Raw genomic sequence first — 18,901 nt, 5'->3', positions numbered from 1 at the left:
AAATACAAACTGCCAGTTATAAAATTAGTCACAGGGATGTCAAGTACAGAATAGGAAATATAGTCAATAATATTGTAATAACTATGTACGGTGTCTGATGGGTATGTCTTATCAGGATGATAATTTTGTAAGGTATATACCGGTAAATACCTAATCACTATGTTGCACACCTGAAACTAATACAATAACGTCAACTGTAACTGAAAAATAAATTTAAGAAACAAAAATAGAAACTCCCCATTCCCACTGCAATTAAATAGCATCTGACCTTATGCCAGGATAAATGGCTACCTGTCATATTTCTTGTTATTCTCACCAAGTCTCCAAATCCTTTTCTACTTTTTGAATTTCACTTCACCCCAAGGTAGTGCAAGAAAGGGTGCCCAGTGGTGGGTGTTAGCAAAACAGAAGGAAACAAAAGAGGAACTTTGGTTCCCTGCTGCTGCTCTTCCACTCACCATTGTAAGAGGATCTATCCTGCTTTTTACATTAAGATCTAGGTGTTGCTGAAATGAAGCTAATTTTTATAAATTGTGAGGAAGCCCAAATACCCAATGTCAGCAAACATTTTGAACCTTGTTTCTCCAGAGCATCTATGTGAACAAGAAAATGTAAATTATCTCTAAGAAATTTTTCTTAACATTCATATAACACTAAGTGGTTTTAAGTCAGGATTAAAAAAAATATTCTGCTTATCCATTTACCAATAACTCATATAACTTTTAAGAATTATAGTATGAAAGACTATGCTTTACTAATTACTAAATTATTAAAGTGTTAAACTAGAAACCACAAAAAAAATCAGAAATTTGTATCCGATTATTTGACCAACTAATGGACACCCATTTATGCAGAATCCAGATTCAGTATACAGTCATAAAATTAGCTGAAATTCTTACCCATCTGGAACTTATCACATGGCATTGAGAGATAAAAGCAAAAGTGACAGATGGAAACACACATATAACATAATACCAGTGAAAAAAGATTCTTAGAATGATCAGACCTAAAGGTGACTGATGACTTCAGAAACACAGAACTTTACTTCTAGAATTAATCTTTATGGATACACATTGGTAGGTCAGGTAATAAAAAAAAATTTCAACCCAGAATTCCGAAACTTCATTTGTACAATTTCAGCTTTTACTCAAATTAACAAAATAACTGAAAAACACTGTCTTTTTAACTAAATACTACTTGCAAAAATAAGAGCAAACCTTTCCACTCTAACAGTGAGGTCCTCTGCAGGTCTCTGATTTGAACATCCACTGGGCTCCTGAGATGGAGTGGCATGGTCTGATCTTTCTCCTCCTTAAATTATTAAATATAAAGAAATAAGAAAAATACTGCATTTAATGCCAATTTAAAAAAGCTATGAATCTTTTGGGTGACAACATTTGTTAATCTTATTTCTTAAACATTACATGATTTCCCTAAGAATGGAGCAGGAGATAAGAAATGAGCAATAGTATATAAATAAGAAATAAAAACACCTCCATTGAGGGTCCAAGCAGCATGGGTGGTGGGAGAAGGGGCAGCAGCCAAGCAATTCAGGTCTGCTCAGGCACTTAACATGTGCCCACCCATAGCCACCAAGCCCAAGAGTAAGGTCAGCTCTGTGGGGGAGTGGCAAAGGAAAAGCCCAAGGGGAAACTGGCCAGGTTATCAGCTAAACCTGCTCCTGCAACAGTAGAAACCAAGCCAAAAAAGGCAGTATGAAAGGATAAATCTGCAGACAAACAAAAGGGAAAAGGGCAGCAAAAGGAAAACAGCCCAGGGTGGCTAACCAGGAACCTAAAGAAGATCCACCAGAAGAAAATGGAGAAGCAAAAAACGAGGAGAGACCAGCCTCAGATGAAGCAGAAGAAAAAGCCAAGCCTGATTAATATCATACATCAAGTCTTATCAGTGGTCCCTGTCTCCCTTCTTCTACAATTCAGAAGAATACTTGTATCAACTATTTTATAAATGCAAGTTTTTAAGTAGCTCTAACATTTTTAAGGAAGGAATTCCACCTCATCCCAATTTTTTAAGTGTAAATGGATTTTTAAGAGGTGAAATCATTTGCTGGTTGCTTATTTTTTGGTTCAACCAGAAAATAATGGAATATGAATACTGGAGGCTTTGATTGTCTTGGGTGTCAGCTTAACTAACATTCCACATGGGAGTAGTTTTTATATCCTGTAATACAAAGCATACTAAATGGCAATTTGGAGTCATTTGTACATTTAACATGTCTTAAACATTTTAATTTACTTTATTCTCATGTTTTTGGTAGAATTGTTTCCTAAAGAAAACCACTCCTTGATGTTGGCTCTCCCTGTCAGAATTTTGTGCACTCTGTAACATCTTTGGTGTGGTAGTCCAGTTTTCCTAGAAACTTTAATATAGAATCTTTAAAAGATTGAAAATTCAATTACATAGTGTAAATGATATTAAATTGTGAATTAGTCAGGCTTTGATGTAATAGCATATCAACATTTGCATATATTGGTATCTGACGTTTTATTAAGGAAAATTAGTCTCCAAATTTTAAGCTGGAAAGTCACTGGAATAACTTCAGAAAAGAATCACAACTAGATAAGTTTACATTTTTGGTATGTATGTTAAGAATTGCGTAAAAATTGAAATGTCTGTGTACTTATCCTTAAAACAACCAATAAAATCTCACAAAGGAATGAAGGAAGAAAGGAAGCAAGCAAGCAAGCAGTTACCCAGCTGAGGGCCACAAAGGTAAAAGTTACAGGTAAAACATGAAGAAATATTAATATGGCAGAGGAGATATAATAGAGTCAGCAAGCCTGGACACAGGTAGGCTTTCACTCTAGAACAACGTTGTCCAGTATCTATGGTGTCCAGGACAGTAGCCACTAGCCACATGTGGCTAATGAGCACTTAAAACAAGGCTATGCAAGTGACGGTCTAAATTTGTAATTGTATTTAATTAAAATAGCCACATGTGGCTGTGGGACAGTATTCAACGGAGACACTCTAAAGGCCAAGTTTGATCCTGCATATTGCTTTAGATTTACATTGGCACAATGAATGCTTCTGTTTACCAGAGTGATTCCTTAGAGAAGCTTTTTGTATGTATCTACACTAGAGCTCTTTTTTTAAAGATCTATTTACTTTTAGAGAGAAGGGAAGGGAGGGAGAAAAAGAGAAACACAAACTTTGATGTGAGACAGAAACATCAATTGGTTGCCTCTTGCACACCCCCAACAAGGGGTCTGGCCCGTGACTCAGGCATGTGCCCTGACCAGAAATCAAATTGGTGACCTTTTGGTTTGCGGCACAACGTCCAACCCACTAAGCCACACTGGTCAGGGCTCTACCCTCGTATTCTTTTAAGAATTTCCTGAAGGATAGCATTTTGTCCTGGCCTGCTGAAGAGGATAGCTACAGTCTGGAACTTCATTTTAGAACCTCTGCCATTTCCTTCCTTACCACTCACCACCAACTGTTCCTTCCTTCATTTTTGATCTTTGGAAAAGCAAGGACTATGGAGCAACAAAGTCTGGGTTCAAGTCCTATCCTGTCACTTTAGTAAGTGCCTCATCATCTGTAAAATGGGGATGGTATCTCTAGAGTTATTATGAGAAACATGTGTTAATAGAAATAAAATGCTTAGACTTTTACTAAGACTGGAATGTAATGCTTTAGTTATTACAGCCATAGTGGAAATACTAGAATTACTAAGTAGAGCTAATGGTATACATCTCTTCCTACCTCTGCATTCACCTAGGTAGCTTGAAATCAGCCACTGTAGTAGGAGTATTTACACCTTGGAAACTAGCAAACACTACAAATAATGGCTTCTCCCGCCCTGCCCACAACAAGGCCTTTTTTTCCCCAAGGCGTTTTGTTAAATATTTATTAGCACACTGATGAATGCAACCCTTGGATAAGCTAATAAGCTATTTCATTTATAAAATTATGTGTATATTCTACATTTTCAAGTCATTTATAAAATGTCAAAGACAAAGAACTCTGGGGCATACCATTAGAAATCCTCCTCTACGTGACACCTATTCTTTTTTCTTTCAGCCATAAAACCACCTAACTAAATTATTATACAGCACTTTTATTCAGCTTGTCCACATTATCTCTAAGTTTTTTTAAATTATTTGCTGTTTTCAAGATATGAATATCTTTAGCACTGATTTTATTTACTAAAGCAAAGCTATTAATTTCATACTGAACACAGACTTACAATGGTTTGACTTACAATGTTTAGACTTTATGATGGTGCAAAAGCAATACATTCAATAGAAACCATACTTCAAATTTTGAATTCTGATAATTTCCTGAACTAATGATATGTGGTAAGACACTGTCTCCTAAGAATCTGGGCGTCTGGGCTGCCAGCCACAGCTCCCAGTGAGAAATGCAAGCACAACGGTAAACAACCAATACTCTACAGTGTACTGTGTTACCAGTGTTTTTTTGATATTGTGTTTTGAGCACATTTAAGATAGGCTAGGCTAGGCTATGTTGTTCGGTAGGTTACATGTATTAAACACATTTTTAACTTATATTTTCAGCTTACGAGTTTATTGGGACATAGTCCCACTCTAAGTCAAGAAGCATTTGTATTCAAAAGGAAATGACAAATTTCGGAAATGATATTAAGTTAAACGTTAAAGACTTTGCTGTACACCTAAATGGACTACATTCATAATAGAGTCCCCTAGTCCTATATGGATCCAGAACTTAAGTGATCTATGCATGTAAAACCTTAAAATGAGACTACTGAGAAGGAGCCTGATAGCTCTTCTTCAAATATTCAAAAACCTATTATGTGTAACTCCATAAGCAGCATTAAAGTTAATGGAAAATTATAGGGTATCAAATTTAGAATTTTTGTAAAAACTAGGGCTTCAACAATAGAATAGGTTTCCTAGGCAAGATAATGACCTTCTAGTCATTAAATGTACTCATATAGAGGCTTGATGATTATCAAGAATGACAGAGAGGGATCATCTTTTAGAATGCTAATGTTCTAACTTTTTCTCCTAACTTTGTTTATCTAGCCCTACATTGACTAGTATAAAGCTATATATACCCAACAACTCTGACCACAATCCCTAATATACAGTATAAAATTTGTTTTGTCTTTCCTATCAACCCCTCTTCAGTCATACCTCTTATTTCTATAAGCTCTATTTTATAGTTATCTCTTAATTCTAATTTTAAAAATACAAATATTATTCTCAAATGTGTCTTGTAGTTTATTGCTTATAAAAACAATTCCATTTACATTAGTTCATTTGGACCTTTCAAAATCCTCTGACCGGGAGGAAATTTATAAACCTGGTAAATGTCATAACGACAGTCCCTGAACCAAAGCACAGTAGCATAAATTACAAATCAGCTATTCTGAACTGTTGCCTATTTGGGTTTGAGGGCATAGTCACTGACTTTATCCTCTTCTGCCACTAAATGGACAAACATATGTATTTAAGAAAACCCTGAAATTTTAAGTTAAATGAATGTGGGGGGGGGGTAATACAATAATTTCTTTAAAGGATAGTAACTCGTGGCTTTTAAAATGAAGTGAAGGAGTACTTCTATTGTACCCAAAAGATACACTGAAAACTACCTGTTGCGGAATCTGCGGAATCAGGAGTGGGTGGTGTCTCACAAGGCTCTCCATTTCTGGACTGAGAATTTTCAGAAGTGTTGTTAGGTTCAAAAGAGGTGGATGGAGTAGAGGCTGAACTTTCTGACTCGCTGCCATTTGCCACCGATGTTTCACCTTTTAATGAGTGCATCTAGGAAGAAAATACATTGAAATTTAATTAACAGGTAAGAATCTAAATTTACTATGGCAGATGAGACAAAAATATAGATCAGTCAAAGTATATACTTTCTAAGTAGATAAATCTAAAATATATCATCCTAAACATAACATAATCCTCTTATGGAATTCTACTGTAAGCTGACAAAATGCATAAAAAGATTTTAAGATTTTAAAAGTACAATGCTGCTTTTTCTTCAAATTACAATTAAAGGGAAAAAGTTACAAGCTGCCTTAGTCATTTGCCCAAAGTGGATTCAAATGAGAAATTGAGTAAGGTCCTTAAAACATGTCAAGCAATATACCGTTAAGTACCTTAATGTGACAACAACTCTCTTGCAACAAAGAATGATGTGCATTATGTCGTTGGTTGAGGGAAGAAAAGAGAAGGGGAAATAAGAAGTCACGCAAGTATTAGGTACAGGCACCTCTAACTTCATAATGCTATTTTTAAAACCAGGCCAGGAAGAGAGTATTTACTACCTTCTAAATTTAAAGGCACAGCAGATTCCTGAATATACAGCGCAGTTCCAAAAATATTCTAACGTCAAGTTCCTGGCTAATCATTTTCACATGTTTATACAAAGAACAATTCTGTTTCTTCTCACCTGCCGGACTTTGTGAATTCTGGTAACAAGTTCATCTGCAGAAATACTTCCAGCTATTACCTCCAAGGGAATTCCACTTTCTCCAATGAAGAAACTTGATGGAACACACACTACAGGATCTGTACAGTTTAATTAAATCCAACAATCCATGGGAAACAAGGGGTAATTTTATGAAACACTACTAACAAAAAAGCAAATCATCTTTGTGAATTTCACAAAATAATCAGCTAACATGTTTACAAAATAATTTCAATTACAGCATGTGATAGGGGAACTGATTTATGATTTATCTATATTATATACCTGAGCAGAGAACATCTACTACATTCCCTATTATAACTTTTACATCCATACTGTCTCTTGTCAGTTACTTCTAACATGCCAACCAAACTACTTTCTACACGCTAATAAAAAACTCCCTATGATTCCATTTGATACAATGCACTGTCTCAAAGGACACTTAGTAATATAAAGTTTCCATAAACAAGAATGCATGAGTCTGTAAATAAAAATGGGTGATTTCTAAATGTCATTCATTAAACAAAAGTAAATCCTCAAAATATACACACATAAATATATATGATATATATATATATATATATATATACACATACATAAATATGACACACACACACAAACTGATTCTTTGTTGAAAGGATACAGATTTGTGAGAACTGTAGGCAGGCTTCACTGTAAAACAAAATCAAACAGAAAATCACTAGATGAATGCAAGTGTTAGCCAAATACTGAGTTGTTTTTATAAAAATTTACTGTACCAATTGGAAGCATTTTTCTGAAACTACTAGTTCCTTTCATAGCCATCAGCTGGCAGGAGAAAAATATAATTCTTCTTCAAAGACATTTTTTATCTTACAATTTTCAGATTAAAAGAACTTACTCTTGCAACCCACAAACTGCAGGCTGGATCTGGCGGCTAAAATTCAAATTAGTATCTGCCATGCTACTGCTTCCTGAGCAGCAAGTACACCTGAATACAGTATCTTGTAACAAGAAGATATTAATGCCTATGACTTACCTGTGGCAAGCGATAATATAATACCTGTAAATAACATAGGATTCAAAACAACCTAAATATCCACAATGAAAACTGATTATGCAATCATAAAAAGAAAAATGGTATCAAAAAAGTAAGTCAAAATGCTTTTTTTTTGTAAAAAAGAGAAGGAAAACAAATATCTGACATCAAACTATAATACAAAGCTATTGTGATTAAGACAGTCTGGTACTGGCATAAGAACAGACATATAGATCAACGGAACAGAATAGAGAGCCCAGAAATAAACCCACGTCTATATGGTCAACTAATATTGGACAAAGGAGGAAGGAACATAAAATGGAGTGAAAAGAGCCTCTTGAACAAACGATGCTGGGAGAACTGGACAGAAACATGCAAAAAAATGAAACTAGACCACCAACTTACACCACACACCACAATGAACTCAAGATGGATCAAAGACTTAAGTGTAAGCCGTGATACCATAAAAGTCCTAGAGAAAAACATAGGCAGGAAAATTTCAGATATCCCAGGTAACAATATTTTCACCAATACATCTCCTAAGGCAAGGGAAATAAAGGAAGAATAAACAAATGGGACTACATCAAACTAAAGAGTTTCTCTTCAGCAAAAAAATACATCAGCAAGATGAAAAGGGAACCAACCATATGGGAAAACATATTTGCCAATGACATCACAGACAGGGGACTGATTTCCAAAATATATAGAGCTGATACGACTCAACATCAAGAAAACAAACAACGCAATTAAAAAATGGGCAAAGGACCTGAACAAACACTTCTCCGAAGAGGACATACAGAAGGTCCATAGACACATGAAAAAATGCTCAACATCATTAGCCATCAGGGAGATGCAAATAAAAACCACAATGAGATACCATTTTACACCAGTCAGAATGGCCATCATCAACAAATCAACAAACAACAAGTGCTGGCGAGGATGTGGAGAAACAGGAACCCTACTGCACTGTTGGTGGGAATGCAGAATGGTGCAACCACTATGGAAAAAGTATGGTATTTCCTCAAAAAACTAAAAATGGAACTGCCTTTTGAACCATCGATTCCACTGCAAGGATTATACCTGAAGAATCCTGGAACCCCAGTTCAAAAGAACTTATGCACCCCTATGTTCATAGCAGCCCTGTTTACAATAGCCAAGTGCTGGAAACAGACTAAGTGTCCATCTGTAGATGAGTGGATTAAAAAACTGATATATTTACACAATGGAATACTATGCAGCAGAAAGAAGGAACTCCTGCCATTTGCGACAACATGGATGGAACTAGAGAGAATTATGCTCAGTGAAATAAGCCAGGCAATGAAAGACAAATACCGTATGATGTCACCTAATACAGGAAACTAAAGAACAACACAAACAAAAGAACTAAATAGAACAAAGAGCAGAATAGCAGTCAATGGGGGGAAGGGGGAGGGTGAGAAGGGGGATAAGTAAGGGAGGGGTTTAGTCAAGGAACGTGTATAAATGACTCATGGACATGGACAACGGGGAGGGATATGATTGTGGGAGAAGGGTGGGCTCGGGGGCGGGGAGCAATGGGGGAAAAATGGGACAACTGTAATTGAAAAACCAAAAATTAAAAAATAAATAAATAAATAACTGATATATTTACACAATGGAATACTATGCAGCAGAAAGAAGGAACTCCTGCCATTTGCGACAACACGGATGGAACTAGAGAGAATTATGCTCAGTGAAATAAGCCAGGCAATGAAAGACAAATACCATATGATGTCACCTAATACAGGAGACTAATTAACAACACAAACAAATGAACAAAATTGAACAAGGAACAGAATAACAGTTATCATAGGGGATGGGGGGGAGGGAAAGAAGGGGATAAGTAAGGGAAGGGTCTAGTAAAGAAACTAGTATAAATAACCCATGGGCCAGGACAACGGGGTGGGGAATGACTGAGGGAGAAGGGGTGAGCTGGGTGGGGGGGAGCAATGGGGGAAAAAATGGGACAACCGTAACAGAAAAACCATTTTAAAAAATGGGAAAAAAAATAAAGAAATATTGGAATTTGTAGATTAAAAAAAAAAAGAATAGGGATGGAAAAGAGACTTTATACTATAATGTGCGTAAGAGATATTAATCATTGTAGATGAGTAATTCCAAGAATTACTGCTTCCAAGAACTAGAAATTTGTTTTTTTTCTGAATATAAAACATGATTATCATAAAAACATAACAGAAAAATATTTTTTTAATTACCTATCCTACTTTCTCAGCAATAACCACTATAAAATTCTGAAGCATGTCCTACCAATTCATTTTCAATGGAGGCTACCCTCAGTAATAAATATACATTAAAATGTTCCTAGAACATTAGGTAATTTCATTATTGTATAATAAATACAATTCAGTTCTCATAATTTAAAAGACACTCTAATTCTATCAGCACGTTCTCTACAGTGACACAAGTATCAATCAACACTATATGTAGGCATCCCTACATCCACGAATAGAAATATGTTTTTAAAAATGTTAGATAAGTAAGTCTGTATATAGTCTCAAGAATGCTGGAATTCATATTTCTTCCACATTCCCAATAAAGCCCTACATTTCTCCTGCCATTACTGTCTCTAAAAGGTGCTTCTGGAAGGTAATTAACAATATAAATGATGGAATATAAATTAAAATGATAGATTATTTTTTAAAAAACTATGACAGCTTAATAAATATATAGTTTAGTAACTACTCTTGTGAAACAGACTGCACTATAATTTTCTACATGAAGCTTCTGTTGATACTGAAAATTTTAAATAAAGTTTCTAAACTTACAGGTAAATTTCTGAATATTTTAATCTTGACAGTTTTCAAACATTATTTATTCTGATATTATTAATATCAAAAGGACAGGAAAACTATTTTGCAATTACTAATGAATTAATGTTTCTAGGACTTGGTCATTGCTATCTGCTGCTATCATAATAAAGAGACACAGGAGGGCATTATGTGCCTTGTAATGGAAGACATACCACCACCTATGGAGTAGTCTTGAAGGAAGAAAAAAATCTGACCTGAATCCAACTGTCAGAGGAATAGAGGACAGAAGAACAAACTAAATGACACAACACAGCTGCAGTCTATAAAATCCATACTGGAGGAAATCATGGTATCTTCAAAAATATACAGCAAAGACAGAAAAAGATAGAGGCAAAGCCTACAGCCAAAAGAGACTTTGAAAGATCATTACATCACAATGTGTCAGACTTGATGGATCCTGAAACAATTAAATTAATAATAAAACAATGACTCTGATAAAATAACTGAAAATTTGAATGCTGGGTGGATATCTGATGTGAAGGAATTATTTTGTTTTTGAAGTATTCCAGTTATGTTAAAAAATTAAGTATCTTTCTTTCAGAGATATACTAAAATATTTATAGATAAAATGATATGATGATGACGACTGAGATTTGCCTCAAAATTATATGGGATGAGTGGACATGGGTGAGGAAATAGATGATAAAAGGCTTTCCATGAGTTGACAGGTATTGAAGTAGGTGACAAGGACATGGGGGTTTATCACATTCTTCAGTTACTTTTTATATGTTTGAAATTTTCTTAATAAAAAAAAATTGTAAGGTGGGGAGAAGAAATGAATTAACAAATAAAATAGCCTTGTGGATAGCAGGTACTATGAGGGACCTATAAACGTCCTTATGCCTATTAAATTAAACAACTCCATTCCTCTAAATGGGATCCAAAAAAGTTGTCAACCTTTCAGATATTCAATATATGATTTACAGTTACTTCCAAGTTCTTAGAAGCTAAGGATCCCAGTTATTTTGTATTCCTGCTTGGTAGACTGGGAGAACTTAAGTTTTCCAGCAAGATATATTAGAAAGATGAATTGGGAATACAGTAATCACAATTTAAGACTCCAATTTACCTTAGACAAAAACAAAAACCAAACAAAAAAAAACATATTTGTAGTCTAAAAACATCAAAATAAATCAGAATCGAATACAGTTGTTTTTTAAAAATGAAATATTAAAACATAAGCAAACCTTTTAGTATCAATTTTAATAGCAACAAAACTGTTTGAAGATGCTTCTGTCACTTTCTCATCTTCCCAACTTGCAGCCATCTGTGTAGACTGTTCATCATCACCTATAAAACATTTCAAGGATTATTATAACACAGGGCCGGTATCTGTTGATTCTTTCCCCTGGAAATCTGAAACTGCAAATAAAATATAATACCAAAAATACTATTTTCTACCAAATTTGAAAACTAAATTTTCCATAAAATGAAAAGTGTGACTATATGCAGTTAATACAAATAATAAAATTAAAATACTGCCATTTAGATTATACAAAGCATTTTCTAAAATAAAACACCTAAATAATATCCACAATAATTAGAAGTCATGTGTAGAAATGTACAGTAACTATTTTGGCTTTTCAAGATATGATTTTAGATATAAGTGTACAATACTCTTCTTTTATATAGCACCTTTCTGTTGAGTTCAATGTCCTCTACAACATTTATTCTCCAGAATTCCTCCAAGGTAGATAGAGGCAGATGTAATTCTAAAAGCAGACTTGGACTTGCTTTTTCTTATTAGTATGCTAATCATAAAGTTATGCTGACCCAAAACTAATCCATGATGATAGAATTAAGTATAGAGGCTACCTTGGTGGAGGTGCTAATGATGGTGAAAGAGCATGAAGGAACCTTCTGGGCTGCTGGAAAAGTTTATGTCATATTTGGATGACAGTTACTTAGGTGTAGTCATGTAAAAATCTGAGGTGTTCACTTAATCTACTTCACTTTATCTACTGTATGTCATACCTCAATGACAAAGTTTTTAAGTTATACCTGTTGCCCTGACTGGTATGGCTCAGTGCGTTGGGTGTCTATCTGCAAAACCCAGAAATCAAGATGAGATGCCCTGGTTCAATTCCCGGTCAGGGCACATGCCTAGGTTATGAGGCCAGGTCCCTGGTTGGGGGCATGCAAGAGGCAATCGATAGATGTTTCTCTCACACATCGATGTTTCTTTCCCTCTTTTTCTCCCTTCCTTCCCCTCTTCCTAAAAATAAATCTTTTTTTTTAAAGTTAAAAAATGAAGTTATATCTATCAAGAGAGTGTTTCCATTTTACACCTCTAATGTCTGTTATCTGGCATAACCACTTACTAGTGGACAGAGGGAAACTCACCTAAGTTATTGAAAAATATTTCTGAGGTTAGCAGAGCTAAGCAAATTTCTCAAAGTTGAACAACCTTTGCTAGTTTGTGGATAAAAAAAATTTTTCAGGCCACACTTTACATTTTACAAAAATGAGATCATTGTATACCTACTCTTTTGTAAGCTGCTTTACCCCCTGCCCCACCACCATCAATTTAACCTATACTTAACCTTCTCCATCTCAGTTATCTGTTCATAGAAATTCCATCCTTTCAGTTCTCAAACCAAAAACTAGTTACCCTTGACTTCAGTTGACTCTATCACCAAAATGCAGTTGACCCTTGAACAACACAGGGGTTAGCGGCACCAATCCCCCATGCAGTCAAAAATCTGCATATAACTTCTAACTCTACATATTTATTGAAAAAAATCCACGTATGAAGGGACCTGTGCTGTTCAAGAGTCAACTGTATATCTAGAATGTATCTTACCACCTTCACAACAACTACCCTTATTTATGCTACCACATCTACCTGGATGATTACAATAGCATCCTAACTGGTCTCCCTGCTCAGTCTATTTTATTTTTTATGATTTTATTTATTTTATTTTTAAAAAGAGGGAGAAAGAGAGAGAAACATTGATGTGAGGAACATCAATCAGTTGCCCCTCCTTCGCCCCCCAATCAGGGACTGGACCCCCAACTCAGGCATGTGCCATGACCAGGAATAGAACCAGCAACCTTTCCCTTTGTGTAACGATGCCCAACCAGTCAGGATGCTCACTCAGTCTATCAACACAGCAACTCTCCTTAAACTCTCAGATCACATCAACCCTCTGCTCAAAATCCTACAATGGCTCCCTATTTTCTCTCAAAGTAAAAGCCGAAGTCCTTACAAAGGTCCAGTTAGCTCTATTTCCTTTTACTTTCTTGATATTCCTTTCCTTTCTAGTCTTCAAATTATGAAAGACACTCATTTAAAGGTTATTGTACTAGTTGTTTCCTCTGCCTGGAATGTTCTTCCATAAGTACTTACTCAAATATTTTTTTCTCAATAAAGCCTTTCCTAATCACCACTCTAAAATTATGTACTCTACAGATATTCCCAGAGGTTCCCTATTTCCTGCTTTCTTTTCTATAATACTTATCACCTTTTAATCGTGTTTTTACTTGTTATGTTTAGTGTTTATTGTATCTACCATTGAATGCAGGCTCCAGAAGGGCAAGGGTTGTTTTCCTTTTTACTTACTGATATGTAATAACTCAAACGCATACAACAAAACCTGGCATATAAGTAGGTGGCTTATAACAGGCTCTCAATATCTATTTTGCGGAATGAATAGCTATATTTTTAATATAGTAAGTATGACTAATGCCGCACATTTGAGCATATTTTGTGGGAGATGAGACCCAGGAATACCAGAAACAGGGGCTTGAGAAATCTGGGGAAAAATAAACAGGGACTTGAATGCAACCACAGAGGAAGACCAAAAAGAATGCCTATCAGCAGACTCCCAGATGTTGAAGAAGCAGATGGGGGGGGGTTATCATTTGCAGAGACATGATTCTGAGCACCTCTTTAAACACTATGGACTGCAGAGAGATGTAAAATTCCAAGTCAATGATAAGACTATCAACCTCAAAATAGCTGTATGAGATCGTTGTTACGACAACCACTTCTTAGAGAAGACTGATGCATCAGGGATACTTTTTATTCATTCTACTTTCATAAATTCACTATTTTATTCCACACTTATTTTGTGCTAGGCTTTGGGCTATAAACTAAATATAAAAAAATGAGACACTGTCTACCCTCAGCGGAGATTAAAATCTATTAGTACAGAAAAAGGGTACTTATTTAACATGTTAAGTGCCCTGCCTGTTTTGTCTTCCTTTGCAGAAAGTATAGTGTCAGTCACCAGTAACTGACATGGCACTTAATGTGTTAATAAATAAGAGCTGTGGAAAAAAACAGAACTTTGAGAGAAAATAATGAGACCTCTTTAGACTGGTCAGAAGCCCTCCCTGTGGTGACATTTAAGGTAAGACCTAAAGGATGAAAGAGCTGAGCCATACATGCCAAGAGCCAAAAAGAGTTCACTGAGGAAAAGAAATTGAGGTACAGGGAAAGCCTGTGTGATTGGTGGTGTCAAGAACAACGGGGAACACAAAACAGGATGAGACTGAAGAGTAAGAGTCAAAGATGAACCAACTGGACATAAGGTGGTGCCATTTATTTAGATGTAAAACAATTAGGGAGAAAACCCAAGTTCAGGCAGTAATTATACTTTTAGGCCTTAGAATCATGTGAGGCATCCAGGTGGGTAAGAAAACAGCACCTCCTGGTAGTACGTATCTGCTACTTCTGAGGTTGGGTTAGGGTTAGGGTCCCAGATGTCACATCTCCCCCTAACAATGTCTGTCCATGTCTTGGCCTAGTGTTGGTAGCAACTGCATGGTAAAGAGGTGTAAGGTTGGAATTACTTAATTGAGTGAGAGCTATCTTAACACCACTGAGTGGAATTATACAACTGCCAACTTCAGTATCTTTAGTTTCTTAGTTTTAATCAAATTATGAACTATGCTATGGAGATAGGTGGGCAATTTTGGGAAAAAACATTGTCTCCTTGGTGGTATCAACAATACCCAAAGTAAAGGCACTTAAAAAGAATGGCACAAGCTCAGAAGCAAAGAATTGAAGACCCGAGAAGGGCCAGAAATTCCAACTTAGAAAACCTCCACTGGTCAAAACCCAAAGGCTTTTATGGTCTATTTAACTACAAAATGCAGTAAACAGTGTCTGTCAAGGAAATTTTAGCCCACTAGAACACTAGTCAGTGAACTGACACACCTTACCTTTAGGATCCTTGTCAGATTATTCTATCTTCCCAAGAACAGAATCAAATCTTTTGCAGTTTTCTTTCTTTCAATTTATATAGCTACAATACTTTGAAAATCCTTGTTAATTTGTTGGCTGAACTAGTAGTAATCTCTCTAGTCTCCTAATATCAATCCTACAATATTCTTTCATTCACCCATGAAAAGTTCACTAAACAGTTTGCCTAAAACATTTCCCATTTGGGTAGTTATGTGAACCAAAGTTACTCTTAAGACCACTCCTTCCAGCTATAAAGGTATCTTCTTAATTTTCTACTGAGTTAGAATACTATTGTTGATGTGTCAGATCTAAGAAAATCCTAAATTCTGGCTGTATGCTTCAGAGTTATGAACAAAGGTCTAGGCAACCTAGGCAGTTTCATGATGCTATTGTCTACAAATTCCTACAGTGACACTAACCTTACCTATTCTTGGACATAACTTCCCAGAACACTAGAAAAGCCAACAGTATTTTGAAGAGGTCAAGGGACAGACTCGAGTCTGTCAGGTCTTCCTGCAAACGTTCAACAGAATTACTGATATTCTAAAAGCATAGAAGACATGCTCATCAGTAAAAAGTTAATTGAAGAACATGCGTATACACACAAAGCCCCAAAGACCTATAACTTTATTTTACTATTGTTAATAATTAGCACTACTGTTTCTAAATGTTTGTGAATTAAATCTAGCATTAATTCTTTCAAATTAACTGGTTAGCCCAAGAGTACCTTCTAGGAGCATTTGGACACCATCAATTATATTTTTGGTTTAAAAATATGACCACCATAATCCTTTCCAGATTTCTACACCTATTTCAATAATCACATAAAGTCTACAACTGTTCAGTTTTTTCTTAAGAAACACTTTTTTTTAAGCAGCTAAAAAGAAAATGTATCAAGACACCATGTAAATCCTTTCTGTGATCCTGGTGCATGTCTTTTAACCACTGTGGACATAAATTTCTTCATCTATAAAATGTAGATAATAAAACGTGTTCTATCTACAAGAATCAATTGAGATTTTATGTGAAAGGCACAATTTAAAATGTCATGAAACTATTATTGTAGTCTTAATAAGCACTGTATAATTTAATTGTCTTTTCCTTTTTAATCCACTTTCCCTTAGTTTTACAGCAGTTATTCATTTATGAAATAAACTGTTAAAGAGCAGAATATGAACTACTCAAATTCTTCTAAAACAGCATTAGAAATTTAGCATAACAAAACAATTGTAAATTTAAAGTTTAATGTTAATTAAAACTCATATCTAAGGAACTCGTTCTCACTACAGTGCATAAAGTGACAGAGCTATGATGTAGTCCCCCAAGAGTTATGAATTAATAATGAATAAACCGTTTTTAAACACAAATAGTTGAAATAATACGCCTCAAATTAACAGTAATCACGGACACTGATTTGGTTCATGTAACAAGCCTCGGCAAATCCATAGAGGCATAGGTTTACTGTAAATCTAGAAGATTACAGTAATTAAATAGGAGAGTAATAAAATATGGAGCACAGTAACCCAGAGCAACCGGGAGTAAACGAGTTGATACATGTTCTGGAAATTGTAGATATTAGACAAGGAAAACAAAAAGAATCAGGGACTTAATGTCTACTTCTTCTAAACAAATGGTAAAATAAAAAAATGAACTTCCAACAAATTAGTTCACATTACACCCCTCCCGACTATCATTAAAAAAGAAATCAAACCTATACAAAGCTCAAGTTTGCGTTTCAGCAAGGTAAGAATGCCAATAACCGTGAACATCAGGTGGTCCGTCTTTGTTGCTTACCGATGACACAGCTTTCTTCCTGACAGCCCACAACTAATTACGAACCCAACTGCCTGTTTAACGGCCTGCGTATTCGCCACCCAAACACCAGAACTACACACGGGCGTTAAGGCATCCCGAAGTGGGTCGCTGGGGACACAGAGCTCTAAGAGGGCGCCCGGGAGAGCCGTGGGGGTCTTTCTGCGCCGACTCCTCTGAAGGAGCGGGTGAGAGGCTCGGCCGGGCGCAGTGGGGCTGGGCGGCAGGGGCCTGCTCACCGCGGCTCCTCGCCTCAGGCAGAGGAGGGGTCCGCGGGGCTTGCCGCGCTATGGGGGTGAGGCCGAAACGCAGTGAAGAAAAGGCGCTGACAAGACAGGGACTGTCAGCCCTGGAGGAAACGCTGGGGGACCATGGGGTTGGAGGTAGGCCGGAGACAGTGTCCGGCCATATCTCGGGCCCTCGCCCCCTTCACCTGCTACAAACACCACGAAGACCGCGCCGCTCCTCTTGGCCGACGCGATGGCGGCCGGAATGGCACCCTGGAACCACAGCATCGCTCCACACGGGCCTATGTTCTCGCTGGAACCGTTGTCCCCCCCAGTCCCGGAGCTGGCCTCGCCCTCCCCTTACTCAGACCCTGGGGCCCCGGCAGCACCAGCTGGTCCGCCCCCAACCTCCGGCTACGCACGAAGGGGCCAACCCGTTAGTGGCCTCCTGGGACAGAGCGCGCGCCGCGTCACATGACGCCACACGCCGCAGTCAGCTCAGAGCCCCATTGCCTTGTTTCGTTGGCAAGTTGGTGCGTGCGCGCGCCCGCTAGGCTTTAGGACAGGCAGTTCCGGAAGTAGGAGGAGGCAGTGAAAAGGATGACGAGGCCACTACGGCACGTCCGCAACGCCTGTCTGAGGCGTTATGGGAATTGTAGTCTTAGACTTGTTCCCCTTCCTATTGAGGAAAATATAACTGTGATTCCCGGGCATGGCTAAGGGGGGCAGCAGTGAGAGCCACCTCATATTCTATAAAGGGGAAGAGAGAAAGGGCGCTCACTGACCCGTAGGTGCTGTGCTCTTACCTAATGAGACCTTTAACGTGGAGGAAATCGTACCTGCTTCGAAGGGAACACTACTTAGTGGGGGACCATGTAATTATAATGATTATGTAGTGGCCATTGTGTGAGGGTTGGGAGTCTGGGTATGGAATTAAATGGGCTTTGTAGGGATTTAGTGAAAGGTTTTGATTTCTATTGAACTTTATCAGTCCAACCTTGAAAAAAGGGTAAAAAAAAACACGACAATCACTTTCTGTAACACCACACAGCCCGTGTATCTAAGGGGAGGTATCCCATAGACTGTAAGCTTAAGCAACTTCCTAGTCATTGATTAGAGATCATTACAAAACCTCACAACACTTAGCTATATTATTGCCATAGCTGCTTTCTAAGTTAACTCAAAAACAGAGAATAATGATTCGATTTATTTTCCAGCCTTATACAATCTACATCAGTTAAATTTCTCCTCCAGCAGTACAACCATTTGATAATCTTTGCAGGATTAAGGAGGTGCTACGCCTGAAAATACCCCTTTTCTGAAGATATTTAACCTAAAAATAGCTAACATATTGCGTTCCAATTTTTATTTACTTTTT

The 18,901-nt window shown here is 36.9% G+C and overlaps 1 protein-coding gene and 1 pseudogene across 1 annotated transcript in view; one reads left to right on the top strand and one right to left on the bottom strand.

Annotated features, from left to right (window-relative positions):
* UBXN4 (UBX domain protein 4) overlaps nt 1-18,055 on the bottom strand; it is a 36,361-nt gene extending 18,306 nt beyond the window's left edge. The window contains exons 1-6 of the mRNA XM_090279500.1: nt 17,730-18,055; nt 11,481-11,583; nt 7,070-7,098; nt 6,409-6,527; nt 5,603-5,774; nt 1,218-1,311 (exon numbers count right to left, since the gene is read on the bottom strand). Coding sequence (XP_090135626.1) covers nt 1,218-1,311; nt 5,603-5,774; nt 6,409-6,527; nt 7,070-7,098; nt 11,481-11,583; nt 17,730-17,811 — 599 coding nt within the window. The 5' untranslated portion in view covers nt 17,812-18,055. The remainder of the gene's footprint in view (nt 1-1,217; nt 1,312-5,602; nt 5,775-6,408; nt 6,528-7,069; nt 7,099-11,480; nt 11,584-17,729) is intronic.
* On the top strand, nt 1,574-1,886 carry LOC150021935 (non-histone chromosomal protein HMG-14 pseudogene; annotated as a pseudogene).
* Nucleotides 18,056-18,901: the final 846 nt, after the last annotated feature.

Source organism: Furipterus horrens, unplaced genomic scaffold (assembly GCF_987537825.1).
Source record: "Furipterus horrens unplaced genomic scaffold, mFurHor1.1.pri manual_scaffold_1, whole genome shotgun sequence".
Lineage (NCBI taxonomy): Eukaryota > Metazoa > Chordata > Mammalia > Chiroptera > Furipteridae > Furipterus > Furipterus horrens.
Note: the sequence above shows the minus strand (reverse complement) of the source record. Positions and strands in the feature narration are given on the sequence as shown.